This window comes from Sabethes cyaneus, chromosome 1 (genome assembly GCF_943734655.1).
Source record: "Sabethes cyaneus chromosome 1, idSabCyanKW18_F2, whole genome shotgun sequence".
Taxonomy (NCBI): Eukaryota; Metazoa; Arthropoda; class Insecta; order Diptera; family Culicidae; genus Sabethes; species Sabethes cyaneus.
The window spans coordinates 36,887,848-36,906,882 of NC_071353.1; the positions used below are offsets into that span (position 1 = coordinate 36,887,848).

At 37.5% G+C, this 19,035-nt stretch overlaps 1 protein-coding gene across 1 annotated transcript in view; it reads left to right on the forward strand.

The window, feature by feature from the left end:
• The first annotated feature begins 14,160 nt into the window (after positions 1–14,160).
• The window catches only part of LOC128745582 (myogenic-determination protein), a 52,908-nt gene continuing 48,033 nt past the window's right edge, over positions 14,161–19,035 (forward strand). The window contains exon 1 of the mRNA XM_053842660.1: positions 14,161–14,622. Within this exon, the coding sequence (XP_053698635.1) occupies positions 14,161–14,622 (462 nt within the window). The remainder of the gene's footprint in view (positions 14,623–19,035) is intronic.

Sequence of the window (19,035 nt, forward strand, 5' to 3'; positions counted from 1 at the left end):
TGTTCCTCTCCTTACTCGCTATCGCTCGTTCGGAATCAACTAAAGGAAAGTAATAAAGGTCAGTAGACCTAGGAAAACAAATAAACCTAGACAATCAGTGGTGATTCCTGACCTACCCCGTAACAAAGTGACAGTTATTAACAGTTTGCCATAACACCCGCCAGTGTCAAAAATGTCGCGACGATCGTTTTTACGTGCCAGTCAAAATTGACGCACCTTCGATTTCCAAAGGAAATGTTAATTTTTGTTACGTTGAATGTGAACGCAAAAAGCTGTCTGGACAACGATTTGAAAAGTGCGTATTGATTATTGCACCTTGCAGCAATTTAACGAGTCCCACGCAAATTATTTTTTTAATAATAATTATCCTGTACTTACTAAATACATTGAAAATATGCTTGTCAAGCAAGGAAGGGTGCAGTGGGGAGGCAATAACGAATAACTGATAGTTCAAATTGCTAAATTGCAAACATGCGTGGTAAACGCAGAAAATAACCACGCTAATAATTTTCACGTGGGACTCTAAATAGGTGGAAACTCCGCAATATTTCAGCATTATTTCATGTTTTCGGAAAAACTGTTTGAATTCTTGGTGGGTTGTTTGATTGATTTGTTTACAAGATAAAAAGCGGTATTTATTACAAGATTGTCATTCTTGTGTACGAGTTGTCTGCTCTAAAGTATTTGAATATTGCGTATTTCATTAAAAGTTATCCGCTGCGCAATTCAAAATGAAATGCTCTTTCATGATTGCTGGATCGATTTTGTCGTTAACAGAACAAGTTAAGCAAAATTCAAGAGTAAATCCAAGCAATAGAGATCGTTGCAGTTGTACAAAAAACACACTGTTATATGACAGAACCAAATAGAGCATGTTATTATGATAGAAGAACCAGTTATGCTGCTATTGTCATTACCACGGAAACGTTTTGGTACTTGACATAATATTGTCAGTTCGTAAAATACTCTATTGAAATAATAAACCAATTCAAATCTTATATGCACAAGGGATTTATGGCAAAAACAAATGATAATAAACTCTTTCTTCGATATTTACGCCGCTTTCAAACATCTGTCGTGAACCATGAACCAGCAGTTTTAGGTATGTTTGATTAGTATGGGAGCTGTCACATTGTTACCGGGTTGTTCCTGACCCCCCCCCATAGAAAACACCATAGAAAAAGTTCTTGCCTCCTAAAACGCTCACATGCCAAATTTGGTTCAATTTGCTTGATTAGTTCTCGAGTTATGCAGAAATTTGTGTTCCATTCGTAAGGAAGCCCCCCCTCTTGGTGGGGGGAGGGGTCGCTAACCATCATAAGAACTTTTCCCGGCCCGTAGGGTCTCTCTATTCCTGATATCGGAGGTATATCCTTATGACAAGGCTGGAGCACCGTAGCCTCCCGACTTTCACCAGGGGTACGATGCTTCGTTTTTAGATCAGCGTAGATTGCCTTCGCCGTCCAAAGGTTTTTAGTAATGATGCCATGGTCCTCTGTTAGGAGTTGGTTACTTTTGTTGAAGATCTTTCCTCTTGTTTTGACGCCCACTCATACCTTCAATAGCGATGTTAAATAGAATTCGGGACCGTCCATCGACCGTTTCGATAGAACTCGAGAGTACTATCGAAACACGCGCATAGAACATCACTCGCTACAGGGTAGCTATGATCAGTCGTGTTATTTAGTTTGTCCGGCTAACCATTCATGTGCACTAATTGTCACAACTCTTCGCGCTCAACTGTATCGTATGCTGCATTGAAATCCACGCAAATATCTACAATTTTTCTGAACAAAGTTTTGATGTATCGTTTGTAGTTACAGTGCTACAACGCTAGTAACTCATCAGTGGCTAAATGAACGTTCATTTAGTCACTAACAAGATACTAGCATAGTAGCAACGTAACTACAAAAGATACAGCAAAACTTTATTCAGCAAAATTATAGATAATAGCCTGTTCTCCAGATATCCCATATATTTTGTCATATTTGGCCCCGTTAAGACGGTACTGTCAAATGAATCAAAATTGAGTCAAAGTGATCGAACCATCCCTGTCTGCTCGTGACGCTTTTTCCTAAGGATCATGGTCAACTCACTCCGAGCTCGTTGGTACTTTGCCAAATTTTCCCTAGTTTTTCTAAGCTCTTTCCTCTTCGTCGCTTGTACGATCACATCACTTATCAAGGTGAATCCTGATCCTAGCTAAGCTAAGCTAAGATATTTTTTCTTCTTTAACGAACCAACCATTCCGTGCACTTGAGGTTTCTTCTCCTAGCACCGCAGTTGAGGCTTCATCGACGGTTAATCCTATTCCGTCCTATCCATCTTCGAGTGTTGATTCACCTAGCTTTAAAGAGAAAGGTAGAGCCTCGTTTTGCAGGCCCGCGCATCTTGCGGGTTGTTTAATTGTTTATTCGAGGAGGACCGTTAGGTGTTTTGAGCGCACAGGTACTGGAGCTAGGTCCGCACCCCGTAAGAAACGTATCTCGATATTTTAGAAGCATCGACGATGACTGTTTGATAGATTTGGTTCAATATTCGTTGGTCAGGTGATCCGCAGGTGGCCTTGTGGAAGAAAAAAAAGTAATTCAGCAATCAGCAGGTCATCGGAAGGTCTAAAGTTATCGGTTGTCTGGTGTGCAGGCCATGAACCCGATAATCGGCCTCGATACATCGCTTCCGTACCATTGGCGTAGCTAGAAAATTTCCCTGGGAGAGGCCTGAGGGGTGCCTCAAAAAAAAATTCTTTTTGTACAAAAATTTATATAAGCGCCATCGTCGCCATTGTCGTCAGCAGCATAGAGGCGGAGTGGCTCGTGCTGTTTCAAGCAGTCGTTTCCATTCAACTTGATCTTGCCACTCGTCGCCAATTTCCCAGTCGTCTCAGAAGTCGCAAATCACTTTCGACCTGGTCAAGCTATCCTGCACGCGGAGCCCCCTTGTTCCTGGTGCCATTGGGGTTGTTGAAGATAATTATTTTCGTCGCATTGTCGTCCGGCATCCTTACGATGCATCTGGACCACAGTAGCCTGCCGACTTTCACTAGATGTGCAAGCAGCGCCTGTAGCTCGTGATTCATACACCTTCACCACTCTCCGCTTTCAGCTTGTACAAATATCGTCTGTAGCACTTTCCGCTCGAACACGGGCGCGAATGTCCTCCGTGAGCAGCGACCCGGCTTCAACTCCGTAAAGAACTACCCTACCGATCTTACCAACGCTATGCCTCTTCTTCCATCCATTTCCATCGGTTGCATCTCCACCTCACAAATCTTAGAAATTACCCAGTGTAGAGCCGTTGCCAGCGTTTCTCGGACATATTTATAAAGCTCTGCCGGTAGACGGTCCTTACCAGTGGCTTTATTGGTCTGCAGCAATTCTATTTCTCGTTTGACTTGTTAGAGATTAGGTGCTGGGATATTGCTATCTTCCATGGGTACTCCCAGATAAACTTCCGTTCCGTCCCCTTTTGCAACTTCGCCTTTGAGGTGTTCACCGCACAACTGCTCCCAGTTGAAGACCATCTCGCGCTCGTTTGTGGTTAAATTTCATCCCTCGTCCCTATCATGTCAGTTTTCGTAATTACAAACCTGTTGATGTACGTTTGGGTTTTGAGCGAGAAAAATTAATAGGGAACTATTTTTGGGAACAGCTAGGCACCCTCTCTAGTTACGCTAATGTTCCCTACCGACCTGGATGTTTATATCTCCGATGACCATCCTGATGTCCTGTGGCGAATAACTTGTGCGTCGCCTCCAGCTGCACGTAAAAAGCTTCTCTTTATCGGGTCTACCTCCGTCAGACAGTCGGAAGTATGCTACAATTACGAAACTGAATACGTAAAATCGAGCACCGAGATATCTATGAAGGCAAGATAACCTGTTTCGTGAGGGACTGATAATATCATACGAAACCAGGATTTAAACAATCGTTTGTATTTCAATTTCTTTAGTCAAGTACGATTTCATTTTGAAATCAGGATTATTCACTGTAAATCAGGACACCAGGACAACGTATGCGAAAACAGGACATGTCCTGGTAAATCAGGACCAGGAACCCAACACGGAAAAAAAAAAAAAAAAAATCAGGATCCTGGTCATAGCCATATTCTAGTATTTTTTTTAGCTCGCAAACAACATTAAGCAAAACAAAGTGTGAGTTGACTGAAGTTTTTTGAGCGTTTTAGTGGAATACGAAAATTGAAATTAAAGAAAACTTTTTCACGATTGAATTCCACTATTATAAATTGTATTAAAATTACAAATTAATATAGTAATGGAATTCAATCGTGAAAAAGTTTTCTCTAATTTCAAAGTGTGAGTTGCAGAGAGAAGGTTAATATCAATCGGGTTTCAAGTCACAGGAAGCAACTAAAATGATTTTGCTAGAAACTGTGATTGACTAATAGCATATTAAAGGAAGATTATTAAAGGAAGCAGATACGCCAGTCGTTGATTTCCCCATACATGAGTAAAAAGTATGCCATCAGCACTATCTACTGGCGGTAGGGTGAACTTCTCATTTTACACAAGTGTTAGTGACAGATGATACAATCAAACGTGTGCCTATGAGAACGCTTTACGAACACTATGACAGGCTAGTGCATCATGTTGCCGAATCTGCGAAGAGTGGCGTATCTACTTCTTTAATCATCAAAGCTAATAGACCAAATCAAGGTAACGTCATTTGGCAGATACTGGCGTCCTTGTTTACATAACAGATGGCACTAAGTTGAATTATACTAGAATTTAAAAACTAGATCAAGGGAAACCAAATCTGCTCTCTAGGGTCAGGTGTGGTCATAATTGGACATGTTTGGGGAACCCCTAGGGAAGTCAATAACACAATGTGGTATATGTTAGATAATAAATTCATGACTGGAATTAATCATTGTGCTTCTAGGTACTCAATTTGACTTACATTGATGTATTTTTTTAAGTTTTAGTTTGATTGAAGGTGTCATGTAATGAGTTTTTGCTCATGTTCGAAACTGGTAATTTCCTAGGGATTCCAGGAGTCCTCCAAACATGTCCAGGTATGACCAAACTTGACCCAAGATAGCAGATTTAGCTTCCATTGATCTAGTTTTTGAATTCTAGTGTGATTTAGGGCGTCGCACGATTAGTTTTTGTTCATAGACGAAACTTGCCACTTGTGGTGTTCCCGGAATTCCCCGGAACTTGTCCAAATATAATCAACGTGGTGCTAGGTAGTTGATCTGACTTCGATTGATCTAGTTTTTAAATTCTGGCGTAATTTGTTCATACTCGATACTGGCCATTTCCCACAGCGATAACTTAATCTGGAACTTATCCGGTGTTGTTGCATGATTGCATAAAAAATCAATACCGGCTGTGATTTACGTTCATTTTATAAGCGTCATTGAAGATTTTCATTTTCTTTATATGAGCAATCTGCCCTTTAAAACTTCAAAAGTGCTCAATTCAAAAATTCGTCGTACAATTTTTTTTAAAATTGACTAAGAGGTGTAGCATGGCAATACAAACCAACTGGCGTTTGCCGTTTAAATGGTCTATTTTATTTTTTAATAATGGTATTTTGAACACCGTGAATTAGTTAACAGATTTGTGGGAACTTTAATCTTAATATAAACTATTAAGGGAAATTGTCAAAAACCCAATTTCGGAAGCAGGTTTTGTGTCCAAAACAGGGGTCTTGCTAATCTGAACAAAGAGATTATATTTTCGTGAACAGCACATCAAACAAACACAAAAAAACCTTCTTTTAAAATTTACAGAATGAATGACGACTCATTTCTCCTTAACGAAACCTAGTTTATTACAAATCATGTTTATAAAACAGTTCATAAAATATCATTTGTTTTAAGTTTACTATATTCTACTGATCGGGTATACATTTCTGTACTATCCATAGACTGTCGTTTTCTCATTTTCCTTTGAACGTTGAACCACAAGCTGATGCAACAGTGAATCATCATTTCAGCATGCAGCAAGATTCATTGCATAGCCGGCCGCATGAATGGGCTTGAGAAATAAACGGGAGATTATAACGACATTGCGAGAATGAGAGCAAGCTTTATTTTCTACCTGTCAACTGACAGCATTTTCGGATTCATCGTACTTCGCGTTGCAAATTGCAATGGTGCGAGTTCGACGCAGTTCGAAGCGAACACGTGCATCTTGCTTGAAATCCATATTTTTTCAGTTGTTCAATTTCAAAAGTTAACGAATTTAGCAATTTAGCAAGCGTGTACTGTTTAGTACACTAAATACTTTGGAAAAAAATCCTTTCTAAGCCTAGAAGAAATGAACGTTGAAAGCTTCTTAACAATTTGTAGAAAATTTCGTAGTTCTTGGATATCTTTGTTATAGAAAACAGAGAAATCCGTATCAATCAATCATTCAATCTAATGTATACTCAACCAATTCGATCCGGGTGTTTATTAGAGCTAATCCATAATACATATCTTGTCTGCATTAATATTTATTCTGTATAATACTACTAGCTGACCCGACAAACTTCGAATTGCCACAAATTAACCTGTGTTGGACATGAATCTCGGATGATCTTTGTCACAATCTCGAGTTTTGCAAGTTTCTGAGGAGTTCAACCTTAGATGATTCATTTTGGCAGTTACGTAACTATGAAAGCATCCCAGGTAACTAATAAGCATCACCAATGCTATTCAAATGTAGGCCAATAAGCATTTAAGTCGCCTTAAATGCTACTTAAATGCTATTTTAACCTTCTTATAGTGCTGACAATGCTAATTTACAGCTAATTATCGACACGAAGAATTTTAATACAATTTTGGGTGCCAATTTACAACACCTATGCAGTCAAAAAGCTAATATACAACAACGTGCAGTATAAAATGCCAGATACGCTGATTTGCTGCTTATGTTAATGCTTATTAGTTACCTGGAATGGGTAGTTTAATATACAAATTTGCCATGTTTCCTCACAGTAAAGTAGAAAACAACTCCCTTGTCCCCTCATTGCATAGCCAGAAAGCGGATAGTAATATTCGCCATGATTGTACAACATTTCGCCGAATATCATTTTGCGAAAAACCTTAAGCGGAATGCACCATTTCATGGAAAACTTTTTTGTGGAAAGTACCATTTCGCGATCCTCTCCTTACTCGCTGTCGCTCGTTCCAGGAACCCCAGGGGACCTAGGAAAACAAATAAACCTAGACAGTAGTGATTTCTGCGGGGAGTTGCCTCCTCCCAGTGGGCGGCGCTTCCGACGGCGGGTCGTCGGCAACACTCGCGGCCGTCTCGTCCTGAATGATCTAGTGTTACTATAGGTAGTTTTTGTGGTCTTGTTAATGACTAATGTTTTATGGAAGAGTCTCGAATTTCTCGGGTCTGATTAGTTTTTGAGTTTCGCAAAAATTTCTGTTTTATTTGTATGAGAGTCCATATCCCCCTACCACAGGGGTGAAAGGTCTCTAACTATCATAAAATAAATTCAAGACTCCAAAAACTCCCACATGCCAAATTTGGTTCCATTTGCTTGATTAGTTCTCAAGTTATAAGGAAATTTGTATCTCATTTGTATGGGAGCCCCCCTCCTAAACAGGGGAGGGGTCTTAATTCATCATAGAAAAAATTTCTGCCCCCTAAAAGCCCCACATGCCAAATTTGGTTCCATTTGCTTGATTAGTTCTCGACCTAAGAGAAAATTTGCATTTCATTTGTATAGAAGCCCACCCTCTTAAAGGGGAGATGGGTCACAACTCGCTTTCTAAAGAGGAGAGGGGTCTCAATTCACCATAGAAAAAAATCTTGCCTCCAAAACCACTTACATGTCAAACTTGGTTCCATTTGCTTGATTAGTTCTCGAGTTATGAGAAAATTTGTTTTTCATTTGTATAGGAGCCCCCCCTCCTAAAGTGGGGAGGGGTCCCAGTTCATCATAAAAAAAATTGTCTCTAAAAACACCCACATGCCAAATTTGGTTCCATTTGCTTGATTAGTTCTCGAGTTATGAGGAAATTTGTATTTCATTTGTACAGAAGCCCCTCCCCCCACTCTTGAAGTGGGGAGGGGTCCTAATTAACCATAGAAAATTTTCTTGCCCTCGAAAACCTTCACATGCCAAATTTTGGTCCATTTGCTTGATTAGTTCTCGAGTTATGAGGAAATTTGTATTTCATTTGTATAGGAGCCCCCCCTCCTAAAGTGGGGAGGGGTCCCAATGCATCATAGAAAAAATTGTTGTCTCCATTTGCTTGATTAGTTCTCGAGTTAGGAGGAAAATTGTGTGGAAGCCCCCCCTCTTAAAGGGGAGAGGAGTCATAATTCCCCTTCTAAAGAGGGGAGGGGTCTCAATTTACCATAGAATAAATTCTTGTCACCAAAAACACCCACATGCCAAATTTTGTTCTATTTGCTTGATTGGTTCTCGAGTTATGCAGAAATTTGTGTTTCATTTGTATGGGAGCCCCCCCTTCCCCCTCTTAATGGTTGAGGGGTCTCTCAACCATTAGGGACCATCACTAGAGGTCTTTGGGGCCAGGAAAGGTTGAGGGACCATCACTAAAACCTTTCCTGGCCCCAAAGACCTCTACATGCAAATTTTCACGCTGATCGGTTCAGTAGTTTTCGATTCTATAAGGAACATACGGACAGACAGACAGAAATCCTTTTTTATAGGTATAGATATTACAGATATATGTACTGGTATACCTCGATAGTACGTACACCCTTGCTTCGTTGAGCGTACGTATTACTGAGATATACGTACTATCGAATCACAATTTTAGGTTTTGAAGCATTGTTGTATTACGCTTAATATTGCATGAAATTTGCGTACACTATTGAATAAATATATATTTTAGTGGTATTGATTTAATATAGCAGTTAATTTTTAATTTGTTTATATCAATGACTTTGCCTGGAATCAAACAAATAAAGGTTTTGCTGGAAAATGTACGTACTACCAAGGCAAAATGTACGTATTATCGAGGATACGTTACTATCGACGCAAAATGTACGTAGTACGGAGGGTACGTACTATCGAGCTATTCCTGTATAAATATTAAATCGACCAGACCCACTGAGTAACAATTACCGCAGATATGATTCCTTGAAATGTATCAAGATCAAACATCTTTGATACACGTTCGAATCTAAAGGGGAAGAAGAAAGGGGAACAATAGTACCATCCGTTTTTACATTTTTATATAAAACTAGAGGACCCGGCAAACTTCGTACTGCCACAAATTAGACCGAATATTTTAGATTGTAAAATTCAGACGAACTGAGAGAGCTGCGGGTTTTTAGAAAAAGGAGTGTACTAACGGTATAGGTAGAATTTTGTAATTTTTTGAAGATTCCAACGTTTGATGTAGTCTATAACTCTGAATTTTCAGAGATCGTATATATCTAACAACCGTATTGAGCCATTAGCAAGATACGAAAATTTGACAAAATCTCAAAATTTATAGCTACACGTTGGAAACATGTCGGTATAAAAGTTGGTTTGTCAGTTCCCAATATCCAACGGTTGTGTTGGTAGAAGTTGCATCGAGTCTTGTCTTATAAACCTCACTGATTGTTAAATTATTTTTTGTAAAAGTAAATTCGATGGCTTAAACAGCGCCGAATTGCGTCTGCAGCAGTTGATTTTCTTATTATAGGCAATATACCTTAAAAACTTCCTGAGAACATAATCATTACACCACCAACAACTATATTTTAATTGATGCTGAAATATATCATTGTTCCATTTAATGCTCTCAAACAATTGTTTTGCTTTAGTAAATCGTCTCATTATCATCTATTCTATTCTGTATGCTGGTTTTCAAATTATTGCCAACAATTTTTTGACACTCAAGCATATTCCCTTCATCACAATCAATGGTTCATTGGGAGTTCCTTGATAATTTAAAATTCAATTCAATACTCTGATATGTATTTGATGTCAATAGGGATATGATTTATGTTTTTATTAGATGTGTATGTTAATGGATAAGAATTAGCCGAAATAATTGAATTGCCGAATCTTGATAACTGTAATTTGCAAACTGCATTAGTAATAAATTACTGTTCAAGATAACTTCATTATCCCACAAAATGAATTTAATTGTTAATTTTATTTCTAACCGTCTCGTCAAATATGTTGAAATGCTAATAAAAGTATACATTTAAATCCATTTTTGTTCTTTCTGTTCCTTTGGTATTTCACGCACTAAAATAATTTAACACAGAAGCATAATTTTGTGAGATTTTTTATACTTTTAAGGAGTGCAATACGAAAAAAAACTGGGAATTCGTTATGAACTGTAGTAAAATTATAATTTATATAAGTACCTACTTTCAGGATAGATTTGTTGCTGAATTGCTGGAAAATCTATTTTAATACATATGTGGCATGTATTCTTCATTTGATGATTGGGAACTGGCAATTTAGTCAATTTAGTGCCTAAACCATTTGTATTGGATCTTCTGGATAAGCATACGATGTAAGAAGGCATAAAACAGTTTTGTGTTTGTTTCATAAATACGATAAATGAATTAACGAATCAATGAAATGCTAACTATTGTAAATGTATTTTTTCATTTTAATTTGTTTTGTAAAAGCACACAAATTGTTAATAGCATTGTTGCATGTGGCGATTTCAATGAAAGTAACCACGTGTTTGTTTATCAGACAACGAACGGTAACGGCGCTACTAAAAATCGAACGATGATCATAGCAGACACTGACATGGCGTTTGCAATACGCTGTGGATTTCATATGGAAAACTAATTTTTCGAGTTTTCGAGTTCTTTCCAGTAAATTTTCCGATTTTTCTTGCCGTAAAAACATAGCGGCGATGGAAACGAACATAATGAAAAAAAGCTGGCTCAAATCGGACGCTCCGTTCTCAAGTGATGCGCGGTCGAACTTTTTCACTTCCATTTTTATATATAAGATTATAATTATAAACGGTAGGAGTATCACAGCTAATAAATGCTGAGTGATACTCGGGACCCTCGGGGATTAACTTATGGCATTAACCACAAGCCAAGCTGCAACAGTCCAAGGTTATAACGCCTTATTTCGCTCTCTGAAAATAAATAGAACCGGCCAACTACCAAAATTACTTTAGTATATATTAATTTTACAAATAAATATATACTAAACGAATTTTAGTAATTGGCGAATTTTGTCTATTTTCATTTTATAAAATGAATGAATAAGCAAATGAGAAATAAAATACTTAAATTATCCATGGGACACCATGCAGCCTTCCTCGGAGCCGTACTTCTGCAAAATCTTCATTCGCCGAATAATCTTTTCCCACCCATTTCTTGTTTTCTTGTCCTGCCTGAAGCTATAAACTAGGTGATATCAATGACTCAAGCCACCCGCGAAAATTACGCCAAAGCGTTCCTAATCCAGAAAAATCCGCCAATCCATCCTGCCCCAATTCTTTCTTTTTTACTATCGTCATCCAGGGCCAGGGCCATGTGCCAAAAAAGCATATGTTTTTTTTTCTTTAGCTCAGCATACACACAATTTAGGAACTAAGTTGATTTCAAACCTGTCAATATATACTAAATTGTTCAGTTAACAACTATCGTAGAGATGGTTTAGTTACAATGAAAGCTAATTTTACTGGAAGTGCATGAACTTTGGCACAATCTCACCCCTTCTAGGAGGTGACATTGTGCCAAAAACATAAAGTTAAATACCTAAACAGTAAACATTAGCATGTTTATAAACAATACACATGAATATCAGTATAAAGTAGTTCATATGGAGCCGTCCTTGAACTAAGTGGACTATTAGGGGCAGGGGGTCGGCTAAAAATAACGCATCATACAAAAAGTATGAACGAAAATATCCCGGGGAGGTTTGAAATAACTAAAAATGAGTTCGTAGTCAATGGACAGCCTTTATATAGCCTGTAGCGTTTCTAGGGTTAACAAGGGGATATATGGAGGGCGAGTATCCTAAGGGGGCATACCTATTTGATCATTTAACAAAAGTAACCATTACTTCGTTCAAGAACTCGCGGCCGCAGAACATGTGGCCCATCTCACCTCCATCCCCCTCAAGCAACTGGAATTTCCAGTGAGAAAGTTTAAATTATTTAGCAGACCTATGATGCTGTTTGCTCTAAAATTGATGATACAATCTAATCTATCAAAATATTGTGCTCAATAGTAAAGAATGTGAGTGTTCTGGTGTATACTGACGTACTTTTGTTATGTATGTGAGATCCACAAATTGGATCGATCATTATGGCTTGGCACAATCTCACCCCCGTGAAGCTCGAAAAGTACAAAATTTCGAAAAATATTTTCGCAATCAAAACTTATCCAACGCATAATAAGCGTTATTTCCGAGTATTTTTGATCGCGAACTTTGAAGCCCTGTTTAGGCTAAATAGTTTGTTAATATTATCTGTGTTCCATTCTAAGTTATGAATAAATATGTTATGTGCATCATTTTGAATTTAGGTCACCAGTTTCTATAGATATAATAAATTTTCAGAAATAAACATTTTTGGTTTCTGGCACAATCTCACCCCGGATGGCGGTAGCTATTCTTGCAGCTGCAAAATTCACTACACTACAGGATCTTACTTTTGTACAGCTGGTCTTCCTCACTGCTGCATGATCCAAGAAACAACAAACAATCTTGGAAATTTTAATTTTCAGAGGCAGTATCGAGAAAATCTGCACTACACTATTTTGCACTGCACTATTTTATAGGTCGAAGAGACCAGCAGCTTGCTCCTTTCCGTAACACTAACCAGGCAAAACTTTAATTTCAATTGTACACTGAAAACCGACAAGCAAAGCAAATTTTTCATAATTCAGAAGGAGCGAAAAATGCGCTATGCTTTTACTTCTTTTACGATACACACGAGTGATAAATAAATAAATGATATTAACCACGTTATTATTTTTGATACACTTCATAATAATCTACTAATAATCTACTAATACATAATACTACTAATGCGCGAAAAGGTGAGCCGAGACCTATTTAAAGGCTATTTTTCATTGAATCACCTTTTTTCGTGCGACGAAGAAAAAATGTTGATTGTCCTTTTACAACAGACGTAAAATGTGCACTTGAATGATATTAGAAAAACACCTGAAATCACCATTTGGTAGCAAAATTTTGAAGTTGCAGAAATAATCTACGATTACTAGGCGCTTATATGTCTTACTGGAAAGTCTCTGATACATGTATTGTTGTGATAATTGATTCGGACGAAGGAAAATTTTGTTGCACGGATTTAAACCGTACGACGAATTTAAAATAAAGTCAGTTGCGTAATTTCAATAAAATGTTCACAATAATCGCTTTTTAGTGAAATTAAAGTGTACGGAGCAGAAGGAAAGTGTGTTTGAATCAAATCAGGACAAGTAGTTTTGGATATTCGTTGAAATTCATCCAAAAATGATGAAAATTGTAGTCGGTTTGCTTACTACGAATGAACATAATTATTATTTTGAGCATAAAAAGTATTTTTAAAATTCTAGAAACCAAAGACGCGTGTTTGAACCTTTAAAGCTTTTATATCCATAAATAACAATTTAAAATTACAATACGTGTAAAAACCACCCTTCACTAGGTGAAAAACTGCCAATCATTTATATGTCACAGCCGCACAAAAGCTTGAACAGTGTGAATGTGGACAGGAAAATTGGAAAATTTTCCGCAAAGCTTGCCGTGTTTCGCCTGCAGGTATACACCGGCACTATCAATCGCTCACTTTAAACTAGAAGATTTTCCGGCGCAGCTAATCCTCTAACTGCGCAAGACAGAGAAAAAAGGGGGAGGCCATCCTGTTTGCCCCGCCCACCCTAGTGAGGCTAATTCTAAGCTCAGGTACGTCGTCAACATGCCGTAGCGAGGAATAAGTAAAAACGGCGGAGAGCGATGTTATGTTAGAGGCATCGGGAAGAAACACACAGAAGACACATCGAATTTGTCATACTCGAAAACAGTGTCACAACATCTGGTCGATCACGCACGCACGATCGTCTTTGCGTGTTGTTGCTGCTGTCTAGAATTTGGACAGCAAATGAGTATCGTTTTTCTTGGTGACAACATATGTGACAAACGGAGTCGAGAATTCGTCGCGAACCAGACAGTCTGCTCGCGGATTTCGTCGTCGATGGTGAACTGGATCGCGTGTGTGTCGTCGAGCCGTGTATAAACCATGACCAAGTTCAACAAAAATCTCTGTCGGAAGTCGGTGCCAATGGCGACGGCGGGTTTTCGCTACCAAGAGTTAAAACAGGGGTATGAAATTGAACATCGGAGTGATAGTAAATCGGGGATCGGAATGTTGGGGCGAGTGAATTTTGGTGCAATGAATCGGCCTCCAACCGGAAGTGATAGTGATTTTTTGTGTGGTTCCGGCCAGGGCGAATTAACCGCCGAGCAGAAGCTGAAATTGAACATCCAACAGTTGCAGATCCGGCAAAAGCAGTTGCAGTTGACCGAGTACGACGATAATAGTGAAAGTTCTGAGGAGCACGTGCTGGCACCGGCCTCTGGTTGCATGGCCAGCCCTAACCGGCCTTGCCTGACATGGGCCTGTAAGGCATGCAAGAAGAAAACCGTAACCGTGGACAGGCGAAAAGCTGCGACCTTGCGAGAACGAAGACGCTTGCGGAAGGTTAGTATTCGCGGGAAGCGGTACTGTCTGTTGGGTGTATTAAAATTGAAATAATACTCAACATTGAGCTGATTTATTCGTTGAGTTGGTTTATGGCAGTTTAAATTTTTTTTAGCACGAGTGAATCAAATAAACCTTAATCCAAATCTATACGAATGAGTGAGGTTTAGCAAAGCGGATTACAAAATAAATAATATGGTTAAAAATAATGGTAAAACTACGCAGTAATGTTAGATAGTTTTGTAGTGCTATACAATAGAGAACCCGACAGATGTGTTTTATAACCTCCACCGGCCGTTGTAGTTCTGCATTGGTATTTGATTAGTTATAAAATCGAAAATTTAGATTCAGGCCAGCGTAGCATTACGACAAATTAAAAGATTTCAAACGTTGATAGTTATACCAATTCTGGAAAGTTTCAAGGTGAAACTTTCCCATACATTTTCTCTGTTATTACTTTACCCCAGTAGTTTACAGTAATTTCGATTATTTTCTATTAATTTATCTATACTTATAAAAATGGATTTCTGTCTATCTGTCTGTCCGTATGTTCCTTATAGAATCGAAAACTACTGAACCGATCGGCGTGAAAATTTGCATGTAGGGGTTTTTGGGGTCGAGGAAGGTTCTTATGATGGTAAGAGACCCCTTCCCCCATTAAGAGGAGGGGGGCTGTAATACAAATGATACACAAATTTCTGCATAACTCGAGAACTAATCGAGCAAATGGAATCAAATTTGGCATGTGGGTGTTTTTGGAGGTAGGATTTTTTTCTATAATGAATTGAGACCCTAAACCTCTTTAGGAAGCGAATTATGACCACTCCCCCTTTGAATGAAATCCAAATTTCCTCATAACTCGAGAACTAATCAATATAATGGAACCAAATTTGGCATGTGCGGGTCTTTGAAGGCAAGTTTTTTTCTATGATGAATTAAGACCCCTTTCCTTTTTAGGAGGGGGGGCTCTCATACAAATGAAATACAGTGGTATTCCGATTATATCTACACCTGGTTTAATCTACACCCGATTTTAGGTACCCCCGATTTTGTCTACCATTTTGACCCGGTTTTATCTACCTTTTTTTTTAAATTATTATTTTAACCATGCGGCATGAAAATTTGGAAGATTTACTCATAACAGAGAATATATCTTTTTATTTTATAGTTTACTATATGGCATTTGTGGTGTGTAATTATACACAGAATGGGTATAATAATGCTGAAGTCAAATACGCAAAGTAACTTCCATTTATTTTGTAACGCATAATTTTAACATTTCACAATGATCCTTTGTGAGATTTTTCTATACCGTAACGCTAACGGGCACACCTCGTCTCAGCTAGGAACTATGGTTATCACCTTTCTCTCCTTATAAATTCTCATCTTTTGAACCATTCTCATCTTTTTTAATGATTTTATTACAAAAAAATTATATTTTAATGAGCTTTTCAGAAAAAAACAATAAACTGACGTTCAAAGTTTTTTATGATTGCAAAAATATTTTTTGTAGGAAACCCTTAAAATCTCTTAAAACATATAAAATATTCGTTATCTATTTTTTTAATAATACATACAATGGCAAGCTAGTTGTTTACATACGATATCAAAAAAACAGATGTGACATTTTTTGTTTTTGAGATAGTCTTTTTTTTAAGAAATAAAGATACGAAAATGGAATGGGCTTGCATGGCGTTTTATTTTAGAGACGCATTCCTTTGTCAAAAAAACCCTTTTACTACTAGTAAAAACAAAAACCATTCGTCTCCATTGCATTCTCGACACTTTATGAAAACTTAGAGTTTCTTTGGTCTACACACCATATAAACACAAAAAGTGAATGTTTTCAATGTTTTGCGATAATAAAAAAAACTGGGCTTCAGTTCAATATTTTTTCTGAAAAGCTCATTAAAATACTTTCCATTTGGTATTAACATCATTCAAATCGGTTCAATAAATCAAAAGTTATGAATTTTTAAAGAAAGAAAGGTGGCAAAAATAGTAACTTTTGAGACCACACTGACTCAGAAAAGAGAACCCTAAGTGCCAAATAAAAATACGGATCTAAAATTTACTGCAAAGGAATAAGTACACAAAATTTGAATAAAATCGGAGCAATTTTGAATTTCGATATGTCTTTTTACCTTTGTTATACTATAACAAAGGTTTAAAAATTGGTCGAAAAACACGAAATTGATCCGAGGCCCGGAGGGCCAAGTCACATATACCAATCGATAGGGTTCGACGATTTGAGCAATGTCTGTGTGTGTGTGTGTGTGTGTGTGTGTGTGTGTGTGTGTGTGTGTGTGTGTGTGTGTGTGTGTGTGTGTGTGTGTGTGTGTGTGTGTGTGTGTGTGTGTGTGTGTGTGTGTGTGTGTGTGTGTGTGTGTGTGTGTGTGTGTGTGTGTGTGTGTGTGTGTGTGTGTGTGTGTGTGTGTGTGTGTGTGTGTGTGTGTGTGTGTGTGTGTGTGTGTGTGTGTGTGTGTGTGTGTGTGTGTGTGTGTGTGTGTGTGTGTGTGTGTGTGTGTGTGTGTGTGTGTGTGTGTGTGTGTGTGTGTGTGTGTGTGTGTGTGTGTGTGTGTGTGTGTGTGTGTGTGTGTGTGTGTGTGTGTGTGTGTGTGTGTGTGTGTGTGTGTGTGTGTGTGTGTGTGTGTGTGTGTGTGTGTGTGTGTGTGTGTGTGTGTGTGTGTGTGTGTGTGTGTGTGTGTGTGTGTGTGTGTGTGTGTGTGTATGTATGTAATGATTTTTTCTATCGCTTGTTTCTCAAAGATGGCTGAGCCGAATCGTTCGCTATTACTTTTGTTTGAAAGGTATTATTGTCTAGTAGATCACTATTGAGTTGCTTCGTGACACGACGTTTCGTTTAAAAGTTATAAGCAAAAATGTGAAAAATACGTGACACGGTTTTCTCCGGAACTACATGACCGATTTCAACGATCTTAGTATCAAATGAAAGCCCTTATTAAATCTAAATTATTCAGAAATTTTTAATTGAAAACAAACAAGTAGTTTAAAAGTTATGCTTAAAAAACCTGTTTTGATAAGGAAATAATTATCGCCTGTTTCTTAGAGATGGCCAAACCGATTTATGCGCTATTAGTCTCATTTGAAAGATAATATATGCTAATAGATCACTATTGAATGGTTTTTTGATTGGACGTTTAATTTGAAAGTTATGAGCAACCGTATACAAACCACACCAAAATTAACAATAATTCATAATGATTTTAACCAAGATAATTTACCTAATTTCAATTATTTTAATATCAAACGAGAGGTTTTGACACTACGAATATATATGCAAAATTTCATAAGAATTGGTTGTACCGGTCAAAAGATATTAACCCTCGAACACTCGCGCCAACTTTTGCAACACAGTTACTCGCGCGCACTATAACCCCAAACCAAAGAAAACGTGCGCACTAGAGGTTTGACTGGGAAAACTTGGTTTTAGGTTTATCGAACCTTTAGAATAGTTTCTTGAAATTAAAAGCTCTGTCGTCTGGTGGAATCTAAATTTTGATTAATCCCCCTAAAAGTGAAATTAAAAAAATTATTTTTCTTTAGTGTCAATATAACACATTGATGTGTTCTGCAAAGTTATAGAGCATATTATTACAAGAAATTTTGCTAGAGATAGTAACCTTCCATCTCTGCAGCTAAGATAGAAAAATCTTATTTGTTGTATATGAATTTGTAAACTCAGTTTTTATATTTTTGCTCTTTTTGTAATTGTTGTATGACTTTTTCTTGTATTACAAAATTGTACAAATGATAAAAATACACAACTTTGCTGAATTTAGTATACCTCTATGTTTGCTTGTTTAGGAACTGTAGAACTTTGATTATAAAAAATACCTTAATTTTGATTACGAATTACTCGACTACCAGCAGACGGATACATTTTAAACATTTTACATTGGCTAGTTTTGCTGCATACAGACACCATTTTTCCATATGAAGAAACGAAAGAAAATTCCACTTGGGGTCAATTGCGGTACACCTTGCGTGCTGATTGTTTCGTTTCTGTGATGACGGTTTATGCTGATCTATTTTTCCAACAATTTAAATTATTAATGCATTGAATAATTATGACATTTTGCTCAGAATAAGTTTATTGAAGAATATTCGTTAGTTAAACAACGATTTGTAACTTTATAACAATATGGCGTTGAAAAACCTACACGTGTTGTACAAAATACAACAGAGTGAGTAACCGAAGGTTAATAAAAATTGATTAAAATTATTCAAGTAAACTCTATTGATGTGAATCAAATAGAATGGCATTACAGAAAATTATACATAGTTCAAAAACCTATAAACTAGACCTTTACTAGGCAATGTATATGTTAAAGAATAAGGTTTCCTCTTACAACTTACGTTTATTTGCACTTACTCAAATTAATAACAACT